General features: G+C 45.5%; 1 protein-coding gene across 4 annotated transcripts in view; it reads left to right on the forward strand.

The window, feature by feature from the left end:
• Window positions 1–27,809, forward strand: part of FAM20B (FAM20B glycosaminoglycan xylosylkinase) — a 27,900-nt gene extending 91 nt beyond the window's left edge. Inside the window, exons 2-9 of one of the 4 annotated variants that reach the window (XM_041479047.1) lie at window positions 607–892; window positions 6,355–6,885; window positions 9,884–9,970; window positions 11,895–12,004; window positions 14,160–14,331; window positions 18,396–18,587; window positions 20,464–20,523; window positions 22,695–26,125. In XM_041479047.1, coding sequence (XP_041334981.1) covers window positions 6,509–6,885; window positions 9,884–9,970; window positions 11,895–12,004; window positions 14,160–14,331; window positions 18,396–18,587; window positions 20,464–20,523; window positions 22,695–22,926 — 1,230 coding nt within the window. In that variant the 5' untranslated portion in view covers window positions 607–892; window positions 6,355–6,508 and the 3' untranslated portion in view covers window positions 22,927–26,125. Of the gene's footprint in view, window positions 1–606; window positions 893–6,354; window positions 6,886–9,883; window positions 9,971–11,894; window positions 12,005–14,159; window positions 14,332–18,395; window positions 18,588–20,463; window positions 20,524–22,694; window positions 26,126–27,666 lie in introns of those variants that run through there. The other 3 variants (XM_041479046.1, XM_041479048.1, XM_041479049.1) reach the window with 3 other exon arrangements.
• The last annotated feature ends 72 nt before the right edge of the window (window positions 27,810–27,881 follow it).

A 27,881-nucleotide genomic window follows, 5' to 3' on the forward strand; every position in this document is an offset into this window, starting at 1 on the left:
GCGGCGCTGCTGCGGCCCGGGGCGGGTACAGCAGGGGCTCCCGGGCCTGGCGGCGGGAGGGAGGGGGCGGAGGGGCGGCTGCGCCCCGTGAAGCGCCGGAGGGGCCCCTGCGGCCGGACCGGCGGCGGGAGAATGGCAGGATCAGGGGGTCAGTGAGGCTAGAAAAGACCTCCGAGATCGTCGAGTCCAGGCGGTGACCCAACAGCACCTTGTCAACCAGACCATGGCACCAAGTGCCACGTCCGGGCTTTCCTTACCCTCCTCCGGGGACGGTGACTCCGCCGCCGCCCTGGGCAGCCCGTTCCAATGTCCAACCACCCATACCGTGACAAAATTCCTCCCTGTGACCAGCCCGAACCTCCACTGGCACAGGTCGAGGCTCCGTATTCTTGTCCTGTCGCTTTTTACCTGAGGGAAGAGCCCACCCTCACCTGGCCACAGCCTCCTGTCAGGGAGTTCTGGAGAGCAGTACGGTCCCCCCGAGCCTCCTTTTGTCCAGGCTGAGCCCCCCCGGCTCCCTCAGCGCCAGACTGCTGCTCCAGACCCTTCCCCAGCGCTGTTCCCTTCTCGGGACTCGCTCCAGCACCTCCACGTCCTTCCTGACAGGTCCGGCCTGAGCCGCGGCTCCGGCCCCCGGACACCCCCCGGCTTCGCCCGCGGTCGGCGGGGGCTGCACGGACGCGGCTCTGGCAGATGGGAGTTTGTATCTGCACTCCTGCGGTTCATTCCTCTTCTGGATGCTCGCTTTGAGCCGGGGACGGAGCCCCGTACAGCTGTGAAGCCTCTCTGGCCATCTGTTAACCCTTGGGAACAGCCGTCTGCACCGAGGGCTCTCACCGAGTGCCAGTCGCAGCTTGGCGAAGGTCACTGTCCGCTGGTGGAAAAATACAATGTGTGTCTATAGAAGCGCTGACTGTGGTTGTCAAAGGCATGGGTTTAACCTTTTTTAAAGATATCTCTCTTTGGATCCTTTCTGGATACAGATGTGAATAAGCACTGCAGCTGTTTCATTGTACCTTCTGAGGCCCTACAACATCCATAGTGCTTTAGGGGCTGAGCAAACAGAGTAAACTGTAAAATGTAGATCCTGGGTTTGCAGTGGATTCATTGGATCCCACCTAGTATGTATTACAGAACAGGCATTCTTGTGTCTTGTTTTAATTTGAAAATGACTCCATGCACCCATCGTGTCCTTAAGTCTGTCCTACATAGTCACTACAAGATGTGCCTCCATTTGAGGTAAAAAGTTTATTTTGCTTCGTGGTACAAAGTTGTCAGCTTGGTTCTGACACCAGAATCCCACTGCCTCTCCTCAGGAGTGGGGGAGGCTGATTGGCACCATCCTACAGCAGCGACAGGCTCGTCACTGCTAAAATCCAGATGGGTACGTGGACCCTTGTTAAATTTTTAATGTCAGTCTTATGTAGGAGATGAATAAACGTGTCAAGTGGAGAAGGGAAACTACAGAATTTTCTCACTGCCTTGGCTTCATTTCCAAGTGGAGCAAGGCTCCCTAAAGCATTTCCAGCTGGCTTTATTGACCCGTAGTGGTCAGGGGGAATGTCAGTAACTGGGATGGGAACAAGGGAGAGTTGTTCCGGCCGTCTTCTGACCACGTCCCAGCACCCTCTGTATCAGTGCCCTTGGCTCCTGCCCCTGTCCTGTACCATTCCCTATTTCAGTGCTCCCAATCCCTCTCTGCCCACGTGGCAGTCCCAGCTCCCTGCCCCTACCAGCTGTGTCCTGGGTTGCCCACATGGCCAAGGCAAGCAGACAACTGTTAAGCCAGCACTGTGGCCCTCCCTGCAGCACCCCCGGCTGCCAGCTTCCAATAAACACATAAACCCTGTCTTCAAAACATCTACTGTCCTCTCAGATGTGTTTGGAATTAGCTGGTGGATCTAAGTGAAAAGTGTGATTATATAAACTTTGTTTCCATAGGAAACGGTGCTTGGTGGAAAGTCATTCTGTAAGGAGGATTAATGCAGCCTGGTTTCCTGAGGAGTTGTTTGCCACATCCTACCCCAGCAACTCCTGCCTGGCTCCCACAGGCCTCGGTGCCTGGTGGCTTCTCCTTGCCCAGGGCTGCACCCAGGAGCTTCCTGTACCCCAATCCACCCTGTCCTTATTTGTGCAGCCAGCTGAGTCAGGTGTTCCTGTTTGCTGTGCCGGCAGCTGGGAAAGGTTCAGGATATTTACCCAGTTGTCCTTGGCTTCTCAAGGTTTCTGTCCTCTATCTGGCCTGTGGTTTTTATAAAGCTCATGTGAGTAGTCCTCTGACAAATTTGGCAGAAATGCAGGTGACAGATTCTTAAGTTACTAAGGGATATAACAGGCCAGGGTGGGCAGACAGATGGACAAAATTATTTTGTTTCTTTCCAAAGCTGTGTGAGAATATTTCAGGTGGTTACTGATTGTTGCAGCTGCAGGCAGAGATATTGCAGTGGTTAAAATGCTTGTGGTCTCTCATATTTGTCACCATTGTAGCTCTCAGCCATGGGTGCAGTTGTGTTTGTGGAAAGTTTGAGTGTAGACTGTCACAGATTTTGCCTGTGGATAACGAGGGTTTTAAGAGGAAAGGAGATGGAGAAAGAGCAGACAAGTAAATACGTGGGAAGCCTTGAGCACTAGATGACTAAACTTGTACACAAGGCAGGCAGCACGCAGAGAGTGGAAGTGACAGAATGAGTCTGAGAAATCCAAGGAAAGGTCTGTGGGAGCCTGCCTGTGGAAACTGGAATAACAAGGCTCACACAGAGAAGGGAGGCATGAGCCACCAAGGAGCTGGCCAGAGAGGGGAGGATGGGAAGGAAGATTGATCTGGTGAGACTGAAGGATGTTTTGGGAAGAGGAAAATGTCACTACTGTAGACGATGTTTCTTCAAGGCGTTTTTCAGGATTTACTGGAGAACTTCTAAAGGCCTTTTGATAGGTGATCCCAAAAGGTATAGTGTGTGTAAGAAAAACCCCATGCATTAAACAGGAATTAGACTCTACTCCCACCATATCCATTTCAGATCAGTGTCTGTTTGAGCTATGATTTTTTGTGTACTTATGCTGCCAAACTAAACCTTTGCCTGCCCCCGGACCTGATTTGTGACTTGGAGCATAATGAAATCCTGGCAAATTGTACACACAAGTATTTTTGACATAGCAGCTAAAGGACTTTATGATATAAAAATAAGATTGTGATATGAGGCACGCCACCGATTTTGTGACTCCAATAAAAAATGTCTTGTGGGATTTTTCTGGTAACTTTGTAGGCTGCTTATAGTAGCTGTAACTTGTAACAGGCAAATTGCCTGTTGTTTTTTGAACTGGGAGTGAAGTGGTCTGATGTTGGTATTTAATGCCAGAAGACATGCTTTAATTCGTGTGTGTGCACAGTGACCCCGCCATGATACTGAGGAGATGCTGCTATTTGTATATTGAGTTGGAAGACTCATACCTGCTGAGAATACAGACCTGGTTGTAATAAGAGAAGGAATTGATCAGGAAATTTCCCGAAGAAGTAGTGAAAAACAAGAAACATTTCTTACGTGAACCTTGCAGTTGACTACAGCATTAAAAAGCTGCTAGGGCTGTTTATTTCTGGCTGTTGTCTCTTTTTGGCTGGGTTTACTCTTGTCATTGTCCAAGACCCTTTTGCTGTTCGTTCCACAGAGTTCTGCTCACACTCACCTTATTTTTTCCTTTTTAAAATTTTGGTGGTGTATTGTTATTTCACTTTTCTCATCTCTGACCTCATTCCAGGGCCAGCTTGACACTTCTGGAGTTCTCATAATCTTCCTTTCCAATCCAAGACTTTGCCAAAGACTTGTCTTTTTCAAATTACTTTCTTCCAAAGCAGCATAAATATTTTTTTACATTGCCTTGACACTGTTGCCCTTGCCATCTTCAATTTAGAGCAGTAAACTCAAGTTCTTGCTGTCCGTGGTAAACTTGTTCATAAAAGGATTCAATTCCCTTGGCTTGCAGAGCAGAGAGTGTAGTGCTGGCACCAAGGAGCAAAGTGCAGGCTGTGCGTGGAGCACTGGGAAGTTGATTGCATGGCAACCTCGGGGGTGCTTTGGTGTTTGTTGGAGGAAAGCAGCCCATGACTCATGTCCTCAGATGTCACTAAAAAGTGAGAGCCAACTCACCAGCAAATAATTAAATACTGAATTTTATTTATTTTTGTAAATTCTGTTTACCTCATTGGAGGTAAATTTCAGCCAGAATTAGTTTCAAAGCCGTCACAAAAGATAAACTAAATAAATCACCTTTAATTTAAGTGACTGTAGCTGTATTCTCCCCCTGAGTCCCAGGAAGAATATCTCTAGAGAAACTCAGTATTCCTGGAAATCAGTGTAGAAAAGTGAGTGCTCATCTTGAGCTCCAGAGGTGTGGAACATCCTGCCCTGAGCTTTCGTGCTTTAGTCAGCCAGCACTGCGCTGTGAGGCTTTCTTTAAATGTGTGTGTACACATACACATATCCCATAGCAAGGAGTAACTGTTCTGAAATGGCCTCTGTTCTTCCACCTAACTCCTTACAAACTCTAATGGATTTTAAAAATGAATGGAAGCAGTGCTCAAAATTATTCAGAATTAGTAGTTTTAAAGAGGTGAATTATGCAGTTAAAATGAGAGAGTGTAGGTGCAGCCAATCCGCTTTGCTTGTCTGCTTAAGTTTAAGAATAATGTGGTTATTATTTAAGGATCTCTTCCTGGGTGAGTCTGTATCTGCAGGAATGAGAGCTCTTGGGTCAGGTGCATCTTCCTTGTCTGTGCTTCACATTCATGTGCTTGCAGTGTGGCAGTGCAGGTGTGTGCAGGTGGCAGTGCTGTCTGGAGAAGAACAGGCTGCCAAAACAGAACTAGATGAAGACTAATAATATGCTCTAATTTCCATATAAACATGTGATTTGTTCTCTTTCAGTATGAGCACGAGCATTTATTTTCCAACAGATTAAAATCAGTATTACACAGTTAATGGGAGACCGTGGTTCTAGTTTGAAGCATCCCAGAGGCTTCTACCCTCTGCCCTTGCTGGGGTCTCTGTGCTGCTGTGAGTGCTACAGGGCTGTGGGAGAGCCGTGTGGCTGGGTGGGTCTGCTCTAGACCTCATGTAGATTTGTTCTGGGTGCTCTGGAGTCCTCTGTGGGCTTGCATGTCCTTTTATACTAACACTCTTACACCGTGCCAGCCTGATTCTGCACTGATGGCTGTGACCTGTGTGTGCCTCACCCGGCATGGCCTGGCTGTTCTGTGGTTGCTGCTGGTAAAGGAGCCTGTGGCAGCTCATTTTTTCCAGTGCCATGATTAATTATGGCTGATTTATACACTTATTGTTAAATCACATGAGAAGGCTTTTCTGTGTCAATCCTCCCCCAGCCCAGAGTGCTGTTTGGGGTTTGCATGATCAGTGTGGCTGGTGAAGAGAAATTCCTGCTGGCTCCCAGTGCCCCTCAGAGGTATGCCTCATGTCCTCTTTCCATTTGGCTTTTGACTGCATTCAGCTAACACTAGGAAGGTAATTCTGTCTTTATAACTGAATACAGTTGATGATGCATTCTCTGGTCCTTACATGCAAACACTGCCCTGGCCAAGGCTTCTTGAGGGGCCAGATGTATCTTGGAGCCCACTGTAAATCTAGAAACAGATGTGGTTTCAACTGTTGTAGTGAGGATGTGAGAACAGGCAAAGGTTAGTGGTCTGAGGTATTTTTTCTTGTTAATCTGGTGGAGATTGCAGACACTTTGTATATTTTCTGTGGTTATTGGTTTTACAGTTGAGTGCGGAAGGAACTTAGTTAACTGTGAGGAAGTAAAAATGTCATCCTCCACCCCAGCTCATATTTTTTTAAGAATGGAAAAAAAAGCTGAGTAAATTATAGTGGCAGCAAATGAAGGGCAATAAACAATTAAGTCTATTCTGTCCTTATGTCTTGTACCTTCAGGAAAGAAGGTTGTGCAGCTGTTCTCACTGTTGTAAGCTGTCTTAAAATTGACCTGGGAGCTTTTCTGGGGGACAGGTCTTTAGGACACCAGCAATCATGGGATCTCGCGCTAGTGGAAGAGTGCATGTGAAATTGGAGCAATCATGTTAAACTACAGTTCCCTGCAAAAGTCTTGCCCGTGGTGGTTGCAGCTGCTATGATTTCAGCTGTGCAGAGACGCTATCTGGCAATTTCCCCTTCTGTGCAGATCACAGAAAGTCTGCAGGAAGGCAGCAAACCCAGTGTGTTTTAACAGAAGTGTTTGGGCTTAAAGATACAGGTTTCCATGAATACTGACTTGTGTTCCAAGCATAAACTTGATTTTGAGTTTGGTGGGATCTGCGGGATTGTAAGTTTGTGTTTTGTTTATTTTTAGGGGTACCAGGAGATGCTTCAGTGGTGAGACATCTTTTACAATGCAAGTTAGGCATGAAATTCATCAACTAACATCCCCTTCCTCACCCTGACCTCCAACAGACTTCCCATAACGCTTGGAAGAAAGGGTCAGGGGAGAAGGGCCGAAAGGCACCATGAAGCTGAAGCAGCGAGTTGTGCTGTTGGCCATCCTCCTCGTCATCTTCATTTTCACCAAGGTTTTCCTCATCGACAACCTGGACACCTCGGCTGCCAACCGTGAGGACCAGCGCGCGTTCCAGCGGATGCTGTCGGGGCTGCGCGTGGCGCTGGACCCGCGCCTGGAGCACACGCTGCAGTCGCCCTGGGAGATCGCGGCGCAGTGGGTGGTGCCCCGCGAGGTGTACCCCGAGGACACCCCCGAGCTGGGAGCTGTCATGCACGCCATGACCACCAAGAAGATCATCAAAGCTGATGTGGGGTACAAGGGGACGCAGCTGAAAGCTTTGCTGATACTTGAAGGAGGACAGAAGGTTGTTTTCAAGCCCAAGAGGTAAATACTGCTTTCAATGTCTGCATTAATAACTGCTTCATGTATATATACTTTTTTTCTCCATGTTGTCACATTAGTGCTTAAGTTATGAATTTTTCTGTAAGTGGGAAGACCATCCTGTTATTTTTGAGACAAAATACAACCTTGCTGGTGCTCCAGTAACATTAGCTGTCTCAGGCTGTACAGCCTTGATGCTCAATACAGCCTGTCTTTAGATAAAAAGAATAATCACTGTGTTCAGTCCTGAGGGGATGTTGGTTACACCTGATGTTTCTGAGCAGTATCTTCCTCACTCTGGAAGTGCAGCTTCTGGCAGTTTGGAGACAAGCTTTGCCTCCTTGTTGTGTCAGACTGTCAGGAGAGGGTGCAGTTCAGGAGCAGGGAAGGAAGGAAACTTGGCAGTGGTCTCAAAAGGACATCTTTGTGTCTGGTGTAGTTGAATGTAGGCGGTAAAAATGGTTTGGATAGGTCAGAGTGAGAGCCCCTGAGCCTCCTGTCTGCCAGCAGTGAGTATTGGAGGAGAAACATAAGAATGGAGGGTAGTGATATTTCCTTGGTATGACCTCAGTTTACAGTGATCCTCAGAAAAAATTGACAGGATTGAATGTTTCTGAGGAGTCTTGGCTGTAAAGCTTTTTGAACTGTTTGTCTTTGGGGAAAAGGAGAAGAAAGATGTTAAAAAGCAAGGCCAGGTATGTTTTAGGAGACTTCACTGTAAATGAGAAGTGTCATCACAGAATAAGATTTTGGGTTAAGCAGGCATTAAGGTTTCCTGTCCTGTTAATGAGTGAGTGCAGAGGCCACAAAAATGCTGTGAGGGTTGGAGCACCTCTGCTTGGAGACAGGTTACAAGAGCTAGGGCTGGAAAAGGGAAGGCTCCAGGGAGACTTTAGAGCTCCTTCCTGTGCCTAAGGGGGCTCAAAAGAAATTACTTAGGACAAGGGCCTGCAGTGACAGGACCAAGGGGAGTCGCTTCACACTGACATAGAGCAGGGATAGATAGGATAGTGGGAAGAAATTCTTCCCTGTAAGGGTGGTGAGGCCCTGGCACAGGTTGTCCAGGGAAGCAGTGGATGCCCCATCCCTGAAAGTGTTTAAAGGCCAGGTTGGACAGGGCTTAGAACAGCCTGGTCTAGTGGAAAGTGTCCCTGCCCATGGCAGCAGAATTGGAATGAAATGTTTTTCCAGCCCAAAGCAGTCTCTGATTCTATGATTAGAGAATGATAAAAAAGTCTCTGTACAGACAATTCCTGCTCTGGCTGGAGTTCCCCTGCAGGCCCAGACAGCATGAGCCTTGCACACAAAATCCTGGTGGTACTAGAGGCATCTCCTCCAATGGAAGCACAGCATTCTCATAGAGCTTTCTGTGTCAGGGAGTGCAATCAAGCATTTCACTGAGAGTTAAACTGCATTCTGTAATGCCCTGTCTGTGCAGGCAAGCACAGGCACTGAGCTCCAGCAAGGACATGTGCAGCTGGCAATGTTTATAGGGGCACTAGAGAGGGTGGCCTTGGCCATCCTGGTAGATCCAGGTTTTGTTTATGACTGCTGAATAGCCAGGCTTGTGGGCAGAGTCCTGTTCTGGCACTGCAAGAGAGTCTATTTAACCAGCTTTGGACCTGAAAGTTCTGTCAAAGTTACTGCTAAAAACAGTTCTGAGCAAACTTACCAGCAGGGGAAGAAGGAATTCCCTCATTACTTTTGCTCTGGAAAGGACTAGATGCCTACTGTGCATGGAAACAAAGAGTTTGGTCGGGATTCACTAATAAATTTTAGCTCTGCAGCTTTTAAAATGTGACCATGTTTCCAAAAGCCAGCTGTGAGTACCTACCAAAGGCCTGCCTTTGGGGATGTGTTCTGAGGATTCGCTCTATCACTTCAAATTTACTTGAAATTCAACCTAATTTACTAACATATATTACTTGCTGTCATCACATCTGGTGGTGTATGTGACAGAAGATGCTGGTTTGGTGAAAGCTCCCATTTGCCAGGAATCCTGCACTGGTGAATTCTCTTTTGAGCTGCCTTGCAGAGAAGCTGAAGCATTTGCTCAGGACTGTCTTCTCATCCCACATCCTCTCTGAGCAAGGCTAAAACATTGAGGTCCAGCTCTGTGTCTCCTCTTACATTGCTGTGCTTGAACACAAATTCTGCTGGAAGTAATCCAGTCTACACAATTTGATACATAGATGGAAGTAAGAGACTAGGTAACCTAATTTGGCCTTATTTTATTTGAAAACATGTTGCATTTCACCCGTTTGGTTGGTATTGATTGTGGTATTTCACACTCAGCTGCAGTGTGGTGCTGCAGCAGTATCTACACTGATCCAAATGTCAGGCAACTGAGAAATTGGTGTTTGCCTTGATTAAGTACCGTCTGCTAAAAGATAAAAAGGGGAGCAAAAAGCCTTGTACTTCACCAAAATACACCATTGTTGTTGCAATGAGTACCTAATTTCTATTTTTTGCTGTTCATTATGTCTTTTCTCTGCCAGATTAAAGGCTCTGTTTATACCCAGTATTGTCCTGAGGTTCACACTTGCTGATTTTCTATTTACTAAAGATTGCATTTGCCATCTCTTCCACAATATAAGATTGTATTTGTTAATGATAATTGTTAATGTACAATTCTTTGTAACCCCAAAATCATCTGTGGACTTGGCTGCTTTCCAGTATAAATAACCCCTGCTCCATAGCAGGATCTGTGCTCTTTGTTCTAAGATGTGACTTGGTATATGGTTGGATTAAAATTTATTAGTTGGAATGTGAGCTGCTTCCCAAGCTCTGGACACCACTGTACATCACTGACCGTTCCTCCTTATTTACCACTTTAACAGTCTGGACACTTTAATCTCATTGATGTTTTTGCACTCTCCCATTGGCAGTCACTTGGAAGGTGTCCCAGAGACTTTTAACTATTATTAAATTGTTACTCTGAACAGCAGAATTGACAGGGATTCTGCGCAGACTCACTTCATTTCACTTATTTCAATTCCAGATATGCCAGGGATTATATAGTGGAAGGAGAACCCTATGCTGGCTATGACAGACACAACGCAGAAGTGGCAGCCTTTCACTTGGATAGGTATGGAATTACTGCTTTATCTGGTTTTATTGTCTTTGGAAAGTACCAGAAAAAAGGGGTTCTTTGGAGAATACACCTCAGATAGGAGCTACCTCTAACCTGCCAATTACCATATTGAAGGCAAAAGAAGAATTAGTTTGTTCTGTGAAATTTCATTTCTAAGATCTGTTCAAGAGTGCAATATTTTAGATACTTGTGAAAAGTTTGGAAAGGAGAATGAGCCCTGAAACCACTCTAGTTAATATTACGGGGGAGAAAGAGCTTAGCTAAATGCTGTGGAAAAGTCTGAAATACTAAATGTATGTGCTAAGTTCATGTCCAGTTCACTAAAAAGTCAAGACTAATGTCCAAACTAACAATTTAGTCTAGAGTAAATATGAATCTGTGCATCCTAGAGGAAATCCAGTTATTCATATAGTAATTGTGCTTGGGGTACCCAGGTGGTTTTGTGGACCTGTGCTGGAGGTGCAATTACAGGAAAAAATGAAAATTATAGGATGTTCAAAGAATGGGACAGAAAACACCAGACACTGAATGTCAATAGTTATGAAATGGTGTTAGAGCTGCAATTTCACATAACATAAATGAGCACAGTCTCTGTTTCCTCATAGGAAGATTTGGAGGTGAAAACACATTAAATTTTGAGAAAAGGAATAAGGAGGGACAAATATAACAAAGGATAGAATGGTTAAACTCAAGCTGAGGTTTCTCAGTACATAGATAAGAGCCTTATCACTGTGACTAAACTCATAGGTGGTAACAGAGATGTCTGTTAGTCCTGATTCACCTGTGGAACTCATTGCACAGGAGGTAGAAATCAGTAATTCTAGGAAGAATTAGAGTATCTAGGATGATAACTAGTTGAGTAACACCCATTGCTGCTACAGCCAGCTTGTGCTGGTGGGCTGAAATCAGGGTATATTAAAACCAAAACAAGATAGTGGAGCCAGATGTCAGTCCATTTGTGCTTTCAAGGAGCATACAGGTTTCAGGTTCCCTGAAAAAGTAGTGATTGAACATTCAATCAAAGCCTCTTTCAAGTGTCCAAATCTCACTTAACTCTTCTTTGCTGTCCATTTGGTCATGATTTTGTGCCTTTTTTTTTTTCCTCTGGTCTTTCTCTATGGCTCTGCACCTCTATATTCTTCAAGAATACCTTTTCAGGATCTTTTTCTGAGATGCAAAGGCTATCCAAAGTGTGTCAAAAGTGCATTAAGAGAGCTGGGGCTGACACTCCTTTGATCTTTGCACTTCTTTAAGCACTTCTAAAATTCCATTACAAACACCCGAGTCATTTGTGGTCACTGAGCAAAGGTTGTGGCAGGCATGGGAATGGAACCTGGATCTTGTAACTGCAAGTTTTATGGTTGTTCTTCCCACCTTTGTTTTTCCAGGCACTTCTCAGGCATTCACTTTTGTTCTACCATTCTCTCTTCCCTTCTCCTTCCTTGTGCCAAACAAAACAACTCTTGGATTGGTTGCTTTCAAGTGTAATTGAATTGGGCTTAAGCATAACATTTTAATAGATAGCGGTTCCCACAAATTAGAAATGATCTTTCCAGCTGACCAGCCCACGGGCCATATGGTTTTACTGCTTCAGCCTGCTTCAGACACAGGATGGATATTTCTGGTGTGAGGTCTGAGTTCTGAGAGTTGGAGCATGGTGCATCCTCTGTTGCTCTGCTGCAAATGCTTTAGTAAAGGAGTGTCACTGATGGCCTATAAAGTTTAACTTCCAGGCACATATGAAAAATGAGTTTACTTTCCTTGCCTCAGAGAAGAGAGGAGGCTCCTGCAGGGCTTCAGCTTTTCTCTTTGGTCTCTATCATCTCTGACAAAGACTGTGAGGGTTTTTTTTTGTTTTAATTTTGAACTGCTGCCTATGTTGCAAATTCTCAGGTCGTGTTTTTTCACCCCACATCAGAATCCTGGGTTTCCGCCGGGCCCCGCTGGTGGTTGGCAGGTTTGTGAATCTGCGCACGGAGATCAAACCAGTGGCCACGGAGCAGCTCCTGGGCACCTTCATGACTGTGGGTGAGTGCATTCCATGGACTGTGCTGCCCAGGGAAGGAAAAATGCTTAATGGGAAAAAAGAGCCGTGGGAGCCTGACACAACTGTAGAGCAGTTAGCCATGATGCAGGAAGCTCTTTCTGTGCCAGGAGAGATCTTGGCCCCGTTTGGAGGGGGAGGAGGACTTGGTTTTCTTCAAGTAGTGTTCCCTCATGCTGCTGTTACAGATGAGATTTCTATTTTTTGAATAAGAATTTTCTCTCTGCTGTCAAAAATGGTTAGAAAAGTCTGTGATTAGACCTGAAAAGAAAAGAATAAAGTTGTATTTAATGTGAAGAGAGTGGTGATTTGGGATAATTTATAGAGCTGACACACTGGTTGGTATTAGATGTTGTTTGTGCTGCATCAGAGCCTGCAGAGCATTTACAACCAGTGGCAGAACTTCCCTGTGTTGTTTACAGTAATAATGCTGTGAAGGACACATAATAGAAGCTATTAATGTGAACTCCTACCAGGTGGTCATTAAGCACCAAGAAATTACTTATGCTGCAGCCTTAACTCCCTGAGGCTTTCATAAACCATCCAATTATTACTCTTTTGTTTGTTTGTTTCATTTCCTAATCAGAAGGCTCCAGAGATGATTGTTCCTTACCCCTGGTAATGTTCCTGTTAGCAGCACTGCTGGCAGTCTCACCTGCTGCCTGACACTGCCACTTACAAGGTGCAACCTCCAGATGAAAGTTTCAGCTCAGCCTTGTCAGCCTCTCCTGGCATTCACATGGGGTTCCTGCCTCAGGCAGGCTTTACATTTTCCAATTTCAGCCAAGATAGCCAAGCTGTTTGCTAGCAGAGAAGTAAGGCTCCAGAAACATTCATTGCTCCTCCTTAGATTCCTTGGAACTGCTGTTCTGCAAAGACAGGAGCTAAGAAATGGGTCAATCTGTGGAGGAGGTTATGATCTTTTGTCAGGCCAAATCTGACCAAGTTCCTGAGGTTTTGAAGAAGAGAGAATTCATTCATACTCAGTGCAGGTTTACAGCTAGAATCTCAAAGAATTCTGTCTCTTGCTAGATCTGCTGCAGCCCCTGGATGGGAAGAAAGACTTGCAGGCTTTCCATACAAATAAGAGATCTGGTCTGCAAGCTCTGTGTTGGTGATGGTCTGTGACATCCTCAGGTTGTCTGACAGGATACTGTCAGCACAGGGAGCACAGGGTCTGGATGGAGGGCTGAGAGGCAGGGATGTGTGAGGGTGGAAAGGGAAGAACATGGCATTTGGAGACTGAGCCTGCTCTGGGGAGGATATTGGATGTAGAACCAAAGGAAGAAAGGACAGAGGGTAATCACAACCAAGTGAGACATAGCTGAAGAATATTTTGGAAGAACATCTGTGAGCATGGAACTGGATTTAACTTGGTGAGGATCAAGCGAAGGTGAGTTAAGAAGGGCAAGATAAAAAACTAATGGAGGCTGCTCCAGATTACTTGATGCATAGTTAGTGGACTAAAGGAAAGGTGAGTTAAGAAGGGGAAGATAGAAAAGGTTAAAACTACTAATGCAGGCTGCTCCAGATTACTTGATGCATAGTTAGTGGACTAAAGGCTGCAGCATTTTGTTGCTCCTCTCCAGTCAGAAGACACTGATGAAACTTTGACAGATCTGCATTCCTCGATCATGTGAGAATGATACTTGTTTCTGTCTCCTCTTCCAAGTCAGCTCAAGTAGCTGAGACATGTGGCAGGTCTCAGGGAGCCAAATCCCTTTGAGTTCTGATGTGTCTCTTTTCACTTATCTCTTTTTGGTCAGCTTTTTCAAGTAAGTGGGAAATCTGACACATGAAGTATGAAATGTGAACAACAAGCAGCGTTAACATTGCAAAGTCAAGGTCCTCAGGACTAGGAAAGGATCACAAAAACTTGTTGAGAGTGTGATGTTGTATTAATTCTCAAAGTGATAAAGTCATTAGAAAATATAATTGCTCTCTCCTTTTCATATTATTCTTTAATTGCTCTGAATGAATGGATGTTTGTGGCTCTTTTGAGCCTCTTCCTCTCAGAGACAGGAACCATGAAGACAAGTGCAGTGAAATCCTGTCATGGGGAAGCTTCTGCTGCAACAACAGGCTCCTGAATTTCAGTTGGATTCCTTGGATTAATACCTCTTAATTTTTCTTTTTAAGGCAATAACACCTGCTTCTATGGGAAGTGCTACTACTGTCGGGAGACAGAGCCAGCCTGTGCAGATGGGGACATCATGGAGGGCTCAGTGACGCTGTGGCTGCCGGACGTTTGGCCCCTGCAGAAGCACCGGCACCCCTGGGGCAGGACTTACCGGGAGGGCAAACTGGCCAGGTATGAGAACGTGGCAGTGCTGTTCCTTACAGATGATAATTTGCACTAAAATGACCCTTGGTTAATTAAAGAGCTCTGAGTGCTTTCAAAACCTACGGTTGTGTCAACAGTTTTCTTAGCACAACAGTAGAAGCTAGGAAGTCCAGAATAAAATTTAAATTGAAATGAGGAAATAAAAAAATCTTCATTGTTTTCCACAATATTAAGCACTGTCCTTTTCCTGTATTTTGGCTGGAACAGAGCTCCACAATGCAGTCACTCCAACCTCTGAAAATCTTGTCTGTGGGCAAGCTAAGATTCTTCTCTTGTGCCACTGGACCTTCTGTTGATGCTGTGGCCCCTGAAACGTGGCAGCACTGTGCCATACCTAATTTCATGATCCTTGTAGTTCATTTTCAGAGTTGTGAAACTGGTTTAAGTTCAGCTAGGCCCTGTGTCATGGTTTGACACTGGCCAAACACCAGGCACTCACAAAAGTTGTTCACTTACCCTCTTCTGTTACAGTTGGGCAGAGGAGAGGGAAGAAAATTAACAAAGGGCTCATGAGTTGAGATAAGGGCTAGGTGAAAAAAAAACCACTCTAAGGGCAAAACAGGTCCAAATTTAAAGGTATAAAGTAGATTTATTATTAACAGAGTCAGAGGAGGATAATGAGAAGTAAAATAAGCCTTTAAAACACCTTTTTTCACCCCAACCCCTCCTTCCTTCCCACCAACAGCGCAGGAAGACAGGGTGTTGTGGGAGTTTTTGTCAGTTCATCATTGGAAATCTTTTCCTGTTCACTCAGGGAGAGGAGTCTTTTCTCTGCTGTGCCATGGGGTCCCTCCCACAGGCAAACAGTTGTCATAAAATGTTGTGGCGTGGGTCACTTGTCCACAGGGTGCAGTCTTTTTAGGATAGGCTGCTCCAGTCTGGGAGCAAGGAGAGAGCAAGCAAGCTCTCTCTTTCTCTGGAAGCAGGGGCCCTCTTTCTCTATTCAGGTCTCTCACTGGACCACAGCTTTCTCTGGCATCCACCCACTCAGCCATGAGCACTTTTCCCGTGGGCTGTGCATGGATCTCTGCATCCCCCATGGACTTCAAAGACAGGGTGTTGTGGGAGTTTTTGTCAGTTCATCATTGGAAATCTTTTCCTGTTCACTCAGGGAGAGGAGTCTTTTCTCTGCTGTGCCATAGGGTCCCTCCCACAGGCAAACAGTTGTCATAAAATGTTGTGGCGTGGGTCACTTGTCCACAGGGTGCAGTCTTTTTAGGATAGGCTGCTCCAGTCTGGGAGCAAGGAGAGAGCAAGCAAGCTCTCTCTTTCTCTGGAAGCAGGGGCCCTCTTTCTCTATTCAGGTCTCTCACTGGACCACAGCTTTCTCTGGCATCCACCCACTCAGCCATGAGCACTTTTCCCGTGGGCTGTGCATGGATCTCTGCATCCCCCATGGACTTCATGCATTACAAGGTGACAGTTTGTTTCACCATAGTCCTCACCATGGCCTGCAGAGGAATCTCAGCTCTGATGCCTGGAGCACCTCTTTCCTCTCTTTTTTTCCACTGACCTTGGTGTCTGTCTCCATGTTGTTTTCCCTCACATGTTCTCACTTCCTCCTCTTCTCTGACGAGAAGAAAAACTGCTGCTTGTAGGTACCATTGTCAACTTCCACCAATTCAAAGACTGTCACAAGATCCCACAGTGCCCAGAGGTCAATCCCATCTAGGTTCTGTGTTGGGGAGTCACTTGTCATGCTTCCACTGCTGGCCATCAGGGATTTGCTCTGTCTGACATGGTGGAAGCTTCCAGCAGCTTCTCACAGAAGCCAAACCTGTGGCCTTCCCCTGTTACCAAAAAATCAGGCTGTGCCACATCAACACACCCTGGAAAATCCTTTGCTTTGAATGCCATCAGTATTTGGTGACCATGCTCAGCATGTAAAGAATGCTAAATCCCACATTTGTCCTTCTTTAAGCAGCATTCTACAATAGATGTAACACATTTGAGTTCCTGAGGTGGGGATGTTTTTGCCATGAGCAGAACAAATGGGTTTGAGCTGAGTAAATTTTTCCAAATCTGTCTTGAACTTGAAAGTGATTAGAAGAGATTTTCAGTCCTTTATCTAAAGTATCCCTTGATTTCAGTAATGTGATTGTTCTCAGAAAGACTCTCATCCAGAGGCTGTGTTGAATTGTCTTAGGGTATAAAATGCACAGACTGAATTTTGAGCAGCAGATGTTTTTTCTTTCCCAGCAGGTCAAAATCAGCTGTGTTTAGTACATGGTACATTGCCGTGATGAACAGGATGAATTTCTTGGAGTTGTTCCTCCTGTTGAGAGGCTCCTTTTCATCACACCCTGCCTGCTTACACAGGGGTTTAGCTTGATTCCTGTGCTGATTTGATACTTGGTGTATTTAAACTCACACTTGCCTCCTTCAGATGAGGTTACAAGGTTCTGGTGTTTTTCACCATGTCACGCTGCACATTTCACTTTGAGAGATCAGAATTAAAGGTTCTTGGTGTCACTCTCTCCTTTTTCTGTGCGTGGTAATTGTGAGAAAATAGCTCTGTAAGAATTTTTTCCTGCTCTAGCTGCTGTTTTGAGTTGACCTTTTGAACATAATTCACACAGGCACATTAGTGTACGTAATTTTTAATGGAGGTGTAATAGACAAAATCCCTGACCTTCCAAGGCCTGTGCTAATACAATATAAATTATTAGAAATGAGTGCTGGATAAAAGTCTCTCTTGAAAGACTGCATGGAAAATGAGAGAGAGAACAGTATATCTGAAAAATTGTGGCAAGGAGATTAAGTACTGCTCTGAAGTAAAATGAGAGAAAAAGAAACACTTGAGGGAGAGTGGGATGCAGCATAAGAAATGTATCCAGGACAAGGAGAAGAGGTTCTGAGACTGTTGCTGTGTGGATTTGTGCTACACCTTGAGTGTGAGTTGGACCTTGGTGCAAAGATCCCTCTTCCTAGGGGGTTTAGGCACAGCATTTGAGGAGCATGTGTGACCTGTTATTAGGAACATTTAGAAGATAAATGTTTAAGCTCTCTGATTTGGTTACCTTGAAGAAAGGTAGGATACTGGGATCTCTGGTTCCAGACCACTAGAAGATGAAGTGGGATATGTGGCAGTTGTAGTCATTAAATTCTGATCTTCCTACTTTTATGACTATCTGCAGTTTTGAGCATGTCAGCAAGTCTCTCCAGCTTGTGTTTCTTCCATCTCTGTTTCCAAATCACAGATGGTTTAAGGCATTTCCAATTTAACTGCTACTTTGTGAAGGATTGTTTCAGTCCTTATGTGGAAGATGTCCCTGTTATTTAGGTTGACAGATGGAAAAGGTATACACCAGAGATTTGGCTGTTTTGGTGGTGGTGTTGAGTAGTTTTGAAAGCTGTAAAGAAGAAAATGAGGAAATTGAAAATCCTAGCTTTGGAGAATTGAGACATGACATCCGTGTCACGAGATTACGTGGAGAAGGAGAAGGAGATAAGAGGGAAGCTTGAAATGATGTCAGTGGAGAAGAAGGTGAGATACTCTGCAAAGGAAGAGGGGGAGGAAAGAGACAGCTGTGAGTGAGGGAGAGTGACCACTGTGAAGCCCTTCTCCTGGAGGCAGAGGGGCTCATGATTAACCACGATTAGGATACTTGCATTAAAAATAAAAAAGAAAGAGGCTGGCTGGAAAGCCAGATGGAAACAGCTCAAGGCAATGGAAACACACACAGTACTGAAGTGTTCCTTGGGAAGTTGAGGGAGGCAAGACATGGCAGTAATCTTCCCATAACATAGCCCAGCTGCTGTGGAGTTGTGAGGAAGCAAACTCTGACATTGTTTTCCATAGGAAGATGATCTTTGTGTATCTTTGAACTGAAACTCCAGCTTGCTCCGTGGGCTGGGATGTTAATGCAGGCTTTACTCTTCTCATAAGCACTTGTCCAGCTCTTCCTTCTCTGTCTAGCCTGGGCTGCTCCCCTTTCTTGGTGCACTCACAGTGACCGAGGGCAGCTGTAGCTGCTGTTGCTGAGCAGGGGTGGTTCTCTGAAGGGCTGCTTGGTTCCCCTGGGCTGCAGGTGGGAGTACGACGAGAGCTACTGCGACGCCGTGAAGAAAACGTCCCCGTACGACTCGGGCCCGCGCCTGCTGGACATCATCGACACGGCCATCTTCGACTACCTGATCGGCAACGCCGACCGGCACCACTACGAGAGCTTCCAGGATGACGAGGGAGCCAGCATGCTCATCCTGCTGGACAATGCCAAAAGGTGAGCCTGGGCACAGCCCTGCTGGCCTGGCAGTGGTGAGTGCAAGGGCATGCATTTATCTGCTCTGTCTCTCTCTGTTTTCTCTCTCTCTCTCTCGCTAATTTATTCTTTAGTATCGTTTGTAATAGTCTTTCCTTTTTATCAGAAATTACTCACCAAATGTTAGGCTCCTTCAAAGGCTGTGGTGCTGACAGGACAAGGGGGAATAGATTCAAACTGAAAGAAAGTGGGTTTAGATCAGATATTAGGAAGGAATTCTTCCCTCTGAGGGTGGGGAGGCCCTGACACAGGTTGCCCAGAGAAGCTGCCCCATCCCTGGAAGTGTCCAAGGCCAGGTTGGACAGGGCTTGAAGCACCTGTCCCTGCCCACAGCAGGGGGGTGGAACAAGATGAGCTTTAACTCTTCCAACCTAAACCATATTAGGACTCTATGATTCTGCTCTGTGCTCTAGATACTCTTCTGTCTTGGCAAAGTCCTGCTCAAACTACAGAAACTCCCCAGTTAACACAGTATTTGCCAAAACAACTTTCAGAGGTTTGCTCAAGTCTCACCTCCTATCCCCAGAAATACCCTTTCCTTTTAGGCTTTTAGTTAATGGAAGATTGAAAAAAAAATTTGGCTTTTTTATTTATCACCAGTCAGTATAAGTGAGTGCTGTAATAAAAGCAGATCTTTCTAAAATGTGTTTCTGAATAATTTGGCATTCCCTGCCTTCTGGATATGCCTACTCTGGCTTTGAAAGGTTAAAAGTTTAGAATGTAGGTAGAAATGATACCAAACACAAAAATGATGATGTTCTAAATGTGGACATTAACTCTTACCTGAACAAAAATGTTTTAAAAATGTGTTTAGAATATGAGTTCTTCTATCCTTGCTATAGTTTTTTTTGTATGTTGTCCACTATAGTTTAGGTTAAAAATCATATTGAAGACACAGTCTTGTTTAAATCATAACAATTGGATTAATTTTTCTTAAAAACATAAAAGTCATCTATTTGCCTTTCTCATAATTTAGTCCAGCAATTCTGGATTATTTATTTTTCTGGTGGGCACTCCCATGTGGAGTGGCAGTGAGTTTCCTTTCTGTGAAGGACCAGATCGTTAGAAATAATGGGTAGGGGACAGTTTTTCACAGAACCATGGTAAATCTCAATTTGGAAGGGACCCATAAGGATCATTGACCCCAATTCCTAGTTTCTTACAGGGCTACCTAAAACTAAACCATGCAAGTAAGAGCAGATGGTCCTTGGTGCCATGACCTGGGAACTTACTCAGTTTTAAAGCTACAAATAACATAATTATTTGGGCAGCATAAGGCCAGGCCCCTGCAGCAACTTATCTTCATTGAAGGGAAAGTTCTTAGTTGAAAACAGTATTATGAGGAAGATGAAACTATGAAAAATAAATCCAGCATGTGTTTGGATGAAGCTTGAAATACTGTGGAAGCCTTCTGGCTTAAAATGTTTAAGTTGATCACCTTGTTAGTGAACTGTGGCTCTAATGTTTGCTGCTGTTTGGTTCCTTCCCTGCCCAGCTGTGTCAGACAGGCAAAGCTCCTATTCTGCATGCCCAGAATAGCAGTTATTCCTTATCCCTGCATCATTTCTAAACTCCTCTGAAATGCCTGTCTAAGGTGCCTTGGTCTGATAAAGAACTGGGTATACTGTGCTGCTTCTGTTTACCTGCTTAGCTGATGCTGATGAAAGTTATATCTGTGACTAGTCATGGCCTGTTTATATTTTAATTTAAATGATTTGATCTCTTGGAGCATGAAATTGCCTAGTATTGATTTCTCTGAATTCTTTACAAAGCTTTTTATGTTGAGAACAACCCTAGGAGTTCAGCTGGTTCACTTGGTTTTCATTTTGCTTTTCAGCTTTGGAAACCCTGCCCTTGATGAAAGAAGCATCTTGGCTCCTCTCTATCAGTGCTGCATGTAAGTGAAGCACAGGGCTGCTGTTCACTTTGCTTGTGTAATTGCTGTCCTTAGGTTTACAATTTCATGAACTTGGGAGTCTTCTGGCAACCTGAAGAGGTTTGCTCGGGTCCACAGTGCTGTACTTTTTTGAGATATTGTCTGTTTGATGGATGGGCACTGCCCAAGAAGCTGAGGAGTGCATTTTCATGAAGGCAGAGGGTTGGCTGCAGAAAGTGGTCTCACCTCCAGGTCACTGGTTCAGCTCTGTCCACAGTCAGTGTGACAGGCACTTTGCATCTGCAGCCATCCCATCCAGCTCCTGACAAATCAACCTGCACATCCCAGCTTGAGTTCTCCCTGACAGTACTGAAGGATGGCAATTCAATCATTTCAAACATGGTTTCTAATGAAAGCTGCAGCCCTGCTCAGGGGGCTCCTCTCAAGCAAAATGTGTAGTTTCTTTACAGAGTTTTGTTTCTGCTTTGGCCTTGTGAGCTGTGGGTTTTTTTCAGAGGCTGTGACTTTTTGATTTCTGTTCTGTGTCCAGTCTCTTACCAGGCCATTGCTACTTCTCATCAGGAAATAAATGCTCCAAGGGCTGGAGTACCTCTCCTCTGGAACAGCCTGAGAGAGCTGGGGTGTTCAGCCTGGAGAAGAAAAGCCTGAGGAGACCTCAGAGCCCCTTCCAGTGTCTAAGGGGGTTCCAAGAGAGCTGGAGAGGGACTTGGGACACGGGCCTGCAGGGACAGGACAAGGGGGAATGGCTTCACCCTGATAGAAGGCAGGGTTAGATGGGATATTGGGAAGAAATTCTTCCCTTTGAGGAGGCTCTGGCACAAGTTGCCCAGAGAAGCTGTGGCTGCCCCATTCCTGGAAATGTCCAAGGCCCAGTAGGACAGGTTGATCAGGAGCAGCCTGATCTAGTGGAGGGTGTCCCTGCCCATGGCAGGGGGGGGTGGAATGAGATGTTCTTTAAGGTCCCTTCCAGTCCAAGCCATTCTGGGATTCTGTGAGAATTTCCAGGAAGAAAAATACAGAGATATCAATTCCTGACTTTGTTACTTCAACATTAACTCCTTCAAGCCTTCCAAATGGAGTTTGTCTGTGAAGCTTGTCCTTGAAAGGTTCTGTCTTCCAAATTCTCTGGGTCCTTTGAAACCTGGGACCTTTGCAGAAAGCCTGAGCTCTCTTGCTTGCACTAAGCACAGCTCCTTGCATGCAGCAGTACACCTGGCCTACGTTCTGCAAGATCCTTTTAAAAGTCATATGGAGAATGTTTAAAGAAGTTTTAAATTCTTTAGTTTTCCTACGTTAATTTTAAATGTATGTTTCATTTTGTACTTTACTGAGATTCTTCTGGAGTCTTTGTCATCTTGATTCCCCCAAAGGCAACCAGAGAAGTTTATCTCTTTAAGAGACTTGGCAATTTCCAGCTTTTCAGATTTTCCTTCTTTCTGGTACTGGGCAAATGCCGTATGATAATTAATTTGCATAATTGTTTTAACTATAGGTTTGTTACAACACTTTCTTATTTTACTGGTTCTATTGGAAGCCATCAAACTCAAGAGTTTAGACCAGGGATGCTAAAGATTTGGCCCTGAAAGGTTTGGGGGAGAATCCCAAGAGACTTCACAGAACATGAGAGCTGAGATGGGCTGACACAAGCAAGCTCAGTGGCCAGTGAAGAGGAAAGGTCACTGCTGTGTTCTCTTTCTTGGAAGTTTGGTCAACTGCCTTTTGTCCTCTGTGATTCATTATTGGTCAGTGATGCTCTTCCTGAGGTGACCTTTGTTTGAATTTGTTGATTTTCCTTCCTTTTCTTCCTTTCCAAACTGTGTCTGGGAGGCCGCAGGACCGAAGACCTTCGTGCTCTCAGCCAGAAGTGTTCCTGTGTAACATCAGAGTTATGTCACACCAGATTGATTCTTCACCACCTTTAGTTTTCAAGTTTCATTAGATCCTGTCTGTGATGCAGTTCCTGTGTAACATCAGAGTTATGTCACACCAGATTGATTCTTCACCACCTTTAGTTTTCAAGTTTCATTAGATCCTGTCTGTGATGCAGTTCCACCTGGACCCTGCCATCCCAAACCCACTTCTGCAATGAGTCTCCATTCTTGATGAGCCGCTATTCCCAGTGGGATGCAGCAGGACCCTGGTGTGGTGATGTGTGTTTGTTTCTTTTGCAGCATCCGGGTTTCTACCTGGAACAGGCTGAATTACCTGAAGAACGGAGTCCTGAAGTCTGCCTTAAAAACTGCCATGTCGCATGACCCCATCTCACCTGTGCTCTCCACCCCTCACCTGGACGCCCTGGACCAGCGGCTCCTCAGCATCCTGGCTACAGTGAAGCAGTGCACAGACCAGTTTGGGCCAGATGTTGTGCTGGTGGAAGACAGGATGACTCTGTCTCACTTGTAATCGTAGCGGAACACGAGATGAAACTCCTTTTTTAAAAAACAAACAAACAAGTGATAGAAAAACAGCACAATCAGTTCAGAAGGGCTGTGGCCAAGATGGACTGACATGAACAGGAAAGCTCCCGAGCCAGAGGAAGGGAGGTGACACTGGCTTTTTCCTCGGGCTGGCAGCAGTGAGAGGTGGGAAGGAGGCCTGGCATGGCTCAGCCCCCGTGGTGGCACCATGGCCACTGTGGCGTGTCCATTGCCGGCAGTGGGCGTCGCGCTGGATAAACACGGCTCTGGTGCTGGTGCAGAGTGTGGAACACAGAACTCCTTTGTGGACTGGATCTGGAGGGGGCCTCAGAGATGAACAGTACAGTCCCCTCCCCTTCTCTTCCCCCTTTCCTCTGGCGAGTTTGTTCATTCAGGGTTGTACACAATCAGCTCTGAGCTGGTTGGGCATTTTACTGCTTCTCTAGAGAACGAGCAGGGGTGAATAAAATAACTGTTGGACTGAAGAGTTGTGCCACCCCCCCGGGGTGGGATGTTCTTCTGATTGTCTGAGGGGTGGGAGAGGGGACCTCTGCTGCTCACTTGGCTTTTCCTTGATAAAAGGCTGGGAAAGGTGGCTGCCTCCTATGTGATAATGCTTCAGTGTTTTTGCTAAAGTCCTATCAAAGGTTTATCCACAGGGTTGGAGATTTAGGAGAGGACAGGGTGGTTATACAGCACTTGATATTTAAGGGGTTATAGTAAGTTTCCATGTGTCTTGTCCCTCTTTTTTTTTAAATTAATCTGGCAAGGTCTGAGCAGGTCTTGCAGTTCTGTGTCCATTATAACCAAATGTTCATTCTCTTGCAGCTGAGGAGGACAGAATCTGTCCTTGGAAGCAGTTTGTGTAGTGAGGTCAGGCTACTTTACTGTGAGCCCTGAGTGCTGTGGAGCCTCTGGGCATGTGGGACTGGGGGAAGAGGTGTTTGCTGGAATTCCCCAGTCACCAGCAGTCACCTGAGGTGTACAGACATCCCTGAGCTATGGTCTGTCTTCATCTCACCTGGGAGAGCTTTCTGCTGCTGCCTGTGACCACAGCTCAGCACTGCTGTTCTGGGGACACCAGTGTTGGGTCCCACGTTCACCTGGTTTGGCTGTGGCTGAGCTCAGAAGCTGTGATCACCTCCAGGAGGTTTTCTGCCTTCCCCAGCTGCTTCTTGCAACCCCCACTGCAATGTTCTGCCTGAGATGGTCATCCAGGAATCCTCACTATTGGTTTTGGCATAGATAGAGAAAAGTTGGCTTTTCAGGGCAGGCTTGCAGCACTCATCTTGTGCTAGTCCTGTTGTCCTTCAGCACTGCAGCCTGTGCTGAGTTTGTATCATAAAACTGATCACCTTGAGACAGGTCTCAGTTTGTGTCTCCAGAAGAGAAGCAGCTTCATCACTATTTCCAAATGGAACAGCTTTGCATCAGTGTTCAGCCAGCATGGTCCTTAATGTAAGGAAGGAGCTCCCTTCAGCAAGTGACTTCAGGTTGTTGAACTTGAGAGCAAGAGCACCAAAATGTCAGTTTGAACCCTTTTCCTTGATTTTCCTGTCAGGATTTCTCTGACTGCAGTGTGGCACGCAGGTAAAGAGCTGTTTTCTGGTCTTGCACCGTGGCCACACCTGATCCAGGAGGTGTCAGGGAGAGAGTTTTATCTGAAAAATGCAGACATTGGTTTATTTTGTTGAAGTCTTTTTCTCATTGCATGAGAAGAGCATCTTGAAAGTAGAATGTGACTGTTTACCTGGGATTGAATTCTGTGTTATTCTTGCTCTCTTCTGGACTTGGCCACAATCATAGATGCCACAGAGCAATGAGATGATGGGATGGGATCTGGAGTTATTTACTGGAGTTCTTAGTCAGGGTGGTGACACACAGCCAGCTGTGAGGACACTGTGGAGCTCGTGCCTCTATCCCCTGATAACAGAACATGCTTTAGAAGCTGTGGGTGGTGTCTGTGGGGCAGGAGCAAGTGCTGGTTTAAGCTGTTTCCCAGGAAATTTCAGATTTGGTGGCTTGTAGCATTTCTTAAAGCTTATTCTTCTCTTTGAGCTTAAACATGAGCTCTTAATATTTTGGGAGGGATCTACCAACATTTAATTTTTGATTTCTATATGATAACTCTTGGTATTTACATTTGATTTAATAATGGGCTCAAAAAAAGGTCTTTCAGTCTTTGAAGTTAAATTAGTGTTGAGGACTTACATATTGCTGTAAGCTAAAGCTTTTGCTGTCAGATGGAACCTGGGGATGGGTTTTTCCCCAGTATAAATGTCAAAGATTTAAAGCAGGGTATTGGTTTATTTTGGTTTACTTGTGGACAAAGGGCATGAAGTCCAGCATTATCAGTAGAAGGAAGCAAGAAATGGTTGTTTTTTAGGACTGGTTTTTTATTTGTGATATTGATGCTTCTCGTTGCTGTAAACACTATTGGAGGTTGGTGTTCTGCAGCAGGAAAGAAAAATAAATTCCTCTCTTAAACCAAAATCAGGAAGATCTGGTTTTGGCCTTGTGACAATTTCTGCCCTTTTGGCAGTGATGGTCGTTTTGCTTGAACACAGAACCCTGAGAGATTTTAAATTGTAACCATTGCAAAGGAAAGGAGCAGCAGCATCCACGTGCCAGCTGGGTCTGCTTGAATCTCTGAAAAATAACATTGTTTGTAAGGCAGGTGCTCTGGGGAGGAGGTTTTCCAGGCACCTTCTGATTCTTGTTCATCGTGCACGTGTCACCCACTGGCCCCAGATGTTACACACTGGTTGTGTCATGCTTATCAATGATACCAGAGCACTGGAAGCACAGAAATCAAGAACTAATTAAAGAGCCTCATCAGCCATCTGCTATTTACCTCCTCTTTCCCAAGTCAGCCATCAGGGGGGAGGAGACACTCGAGTCAGCTCTCCTTCAGCAGCTGATGAACTGGTGTGTGTCTTGCCAAACAAACTTCAACTCAAAAGTACTAATTTATTAAGAAGGTAATTTATTTACTGCAGCAGCTGGAGCAGGAAGCTGGAAACAGACTCCCCTCTCAGATGTGCCAGAGGAGGCCCCTGGGAGCTGCTGCACAAATGGAGTTGCTAATAAGCAAACAGAATGCAATCATGACTTTCTACTTCTATCCCCCGGGGTCAGATCCCACATAAAGCAACATTGTGTGAATAAAGATTTTAATAAAGCAACATTGACGGATTGCCTAAGTCTCTCTCTCCCTCCCCTGTCTGTCTCTCTCGAGTTCCAACATGTGGTGGGCTGAATGTGTGAAGTGTTTTGCTGCTGCTGTCTCCCAGTTACTCCTCTGCTAATGGCTGTCAATGGCATTTACTCCAGTCATGTATATCCAAAAAATGCAGCTGGTTTCCCAGAGGCCTGTAGGTAAGGAAGGAAGAGTGTACCAAAGGGATACAGAAATAAAACACACCTAGACTGGGGTGTGGTTTTGCCCATGGATCCCATGTCCTGCATCTGCTGGGCACTGGGCTGAGCCCTTGGCAGTGTCCCAGGAGCTGGTTCCATGGAGCCAGGATGAATGCTGGGTTGTGAGGGGTGTCTGCAGAGCTGGCAGGTGTATGGCTGCCTTTCTGAGCTTCTGCTGGGATGGGCAGTCACTGCTCCCCCAAGAGCAGAGCTTTACTCAGGCTGCAGCAAAGCCGTAGTGCCCCAACAGGGAGTGTTTCAGAGACAGGAGGTGAAGTATTTCTGAATTCAGGGATCTTGGACCTGCTCTGTAACATCAACTGCTGGTGTGAAACCTGTTTTTCTTTAAACTAGAGTTTCTCACTGAAACTTCAGATTTCAGCATTGTTGAATTCTCTAAGAACTGCTTTCTGTGGTTTATTTTGAGGGTTTTGTGGGGGAGGATGTTCTGGGGTTTTTTGTTTCCTAGCATTGTGTGCTGACAGTAACTTTTCCTTTCCTCCATCTCTATTTTTGAGGTGCCAATTTGCTCAGGGAGCGGGACAGGATTCTTGCTTGTGTGTGAACAGTTCAACAGCTACAGATGCTTTTAAGTTCTGACAGGCAGAAACTGGCAGTTGAGAGCTGTTGTTCCAAGCACTTTGTTGTGCTGCTGCTCTGTGTTTTTGGAGTGGTTTGCCATAGTAACAGAGTGAGAATTTGTATAACTGGGAGATTTTAGTGCTTCTGATTATGTAATGAATGTACTTTTACAAAAGAATGAACACAAACAACTTTGAGCCAATGGAGGACAAAAGGGGGTTGAAAATAAGCACTTTCCCTGAAGTCCTCAAATCCTTTCCCTACAATTTTTTTTATTGAATCTAAAAATTAGGAAAAGAAGTCCTTAGTTCATATATCCCAAGTGTGGGACTGGTGATTGGTTCTTTGTAGAATCTCAATATTTTTAAGAGACTGGGGATAGATAGGACTTTGTGGGGGAAAAAGGAAGGAGGGAAAAGGACTCCTCTCATACCCTTTCTTCTAGATCTTTCTTTTATTTAGTGATCTAATCCATAACTGAACTCTGGAGAGAGGCTTTTCTCCTTCTGCCTTCTGTCAGCGTGCAGAGATGGATGTGCAGAAGAAACTGCTGTATGGAAATGGGGAAAAACCTAAAAGATGGGTGCATGGCATTTCCCTGGAGAGCCTGTAAATGAAATTCTGGACTGTGAGGTTCCCTCTGAGTGTTTGTTTGACCCAAGCTGCATTGGGGCGTGGAATAAGCCAGGCATAACCATTTCTTGTGGTGCTGTTTTCTCTTCAGATGGCTCCTGAGCTGAGCTGAGCCCAGGTGGTGGAGCCTCAGTCAGTGCTTGCTGCTCACCAGGACCGACTGCCTGCAGTGACCAGCCGTGAGTGCCAAGCTCAGCATCCTCCCACCAGCTCTGGGGCTCTGCAGCTCCCTGCAGCTGCCTCTGCTGCCAGCCTCACCTCAGGACCAGCAAACTGCACTTGGGTTTCAGCAGAGGAAGGGAAAAA

Source organism: Pyrgilauda ruficollis, unplaced genomic scaffold, assembly GCF_017590135.1.
Source record: "Pyrgilauda ruficollis isolate IOZ18807 unplaced genomic scaffold, ASM1759013v1 scaffold47, whole genome shotgun sequence".
Lineage (NCBI taxonomy): Eukaryota > Metazoa > Chordata > Aves > Passeriformes > Passeridae > Pyrgilauda > Pyrgilauda ruficollis.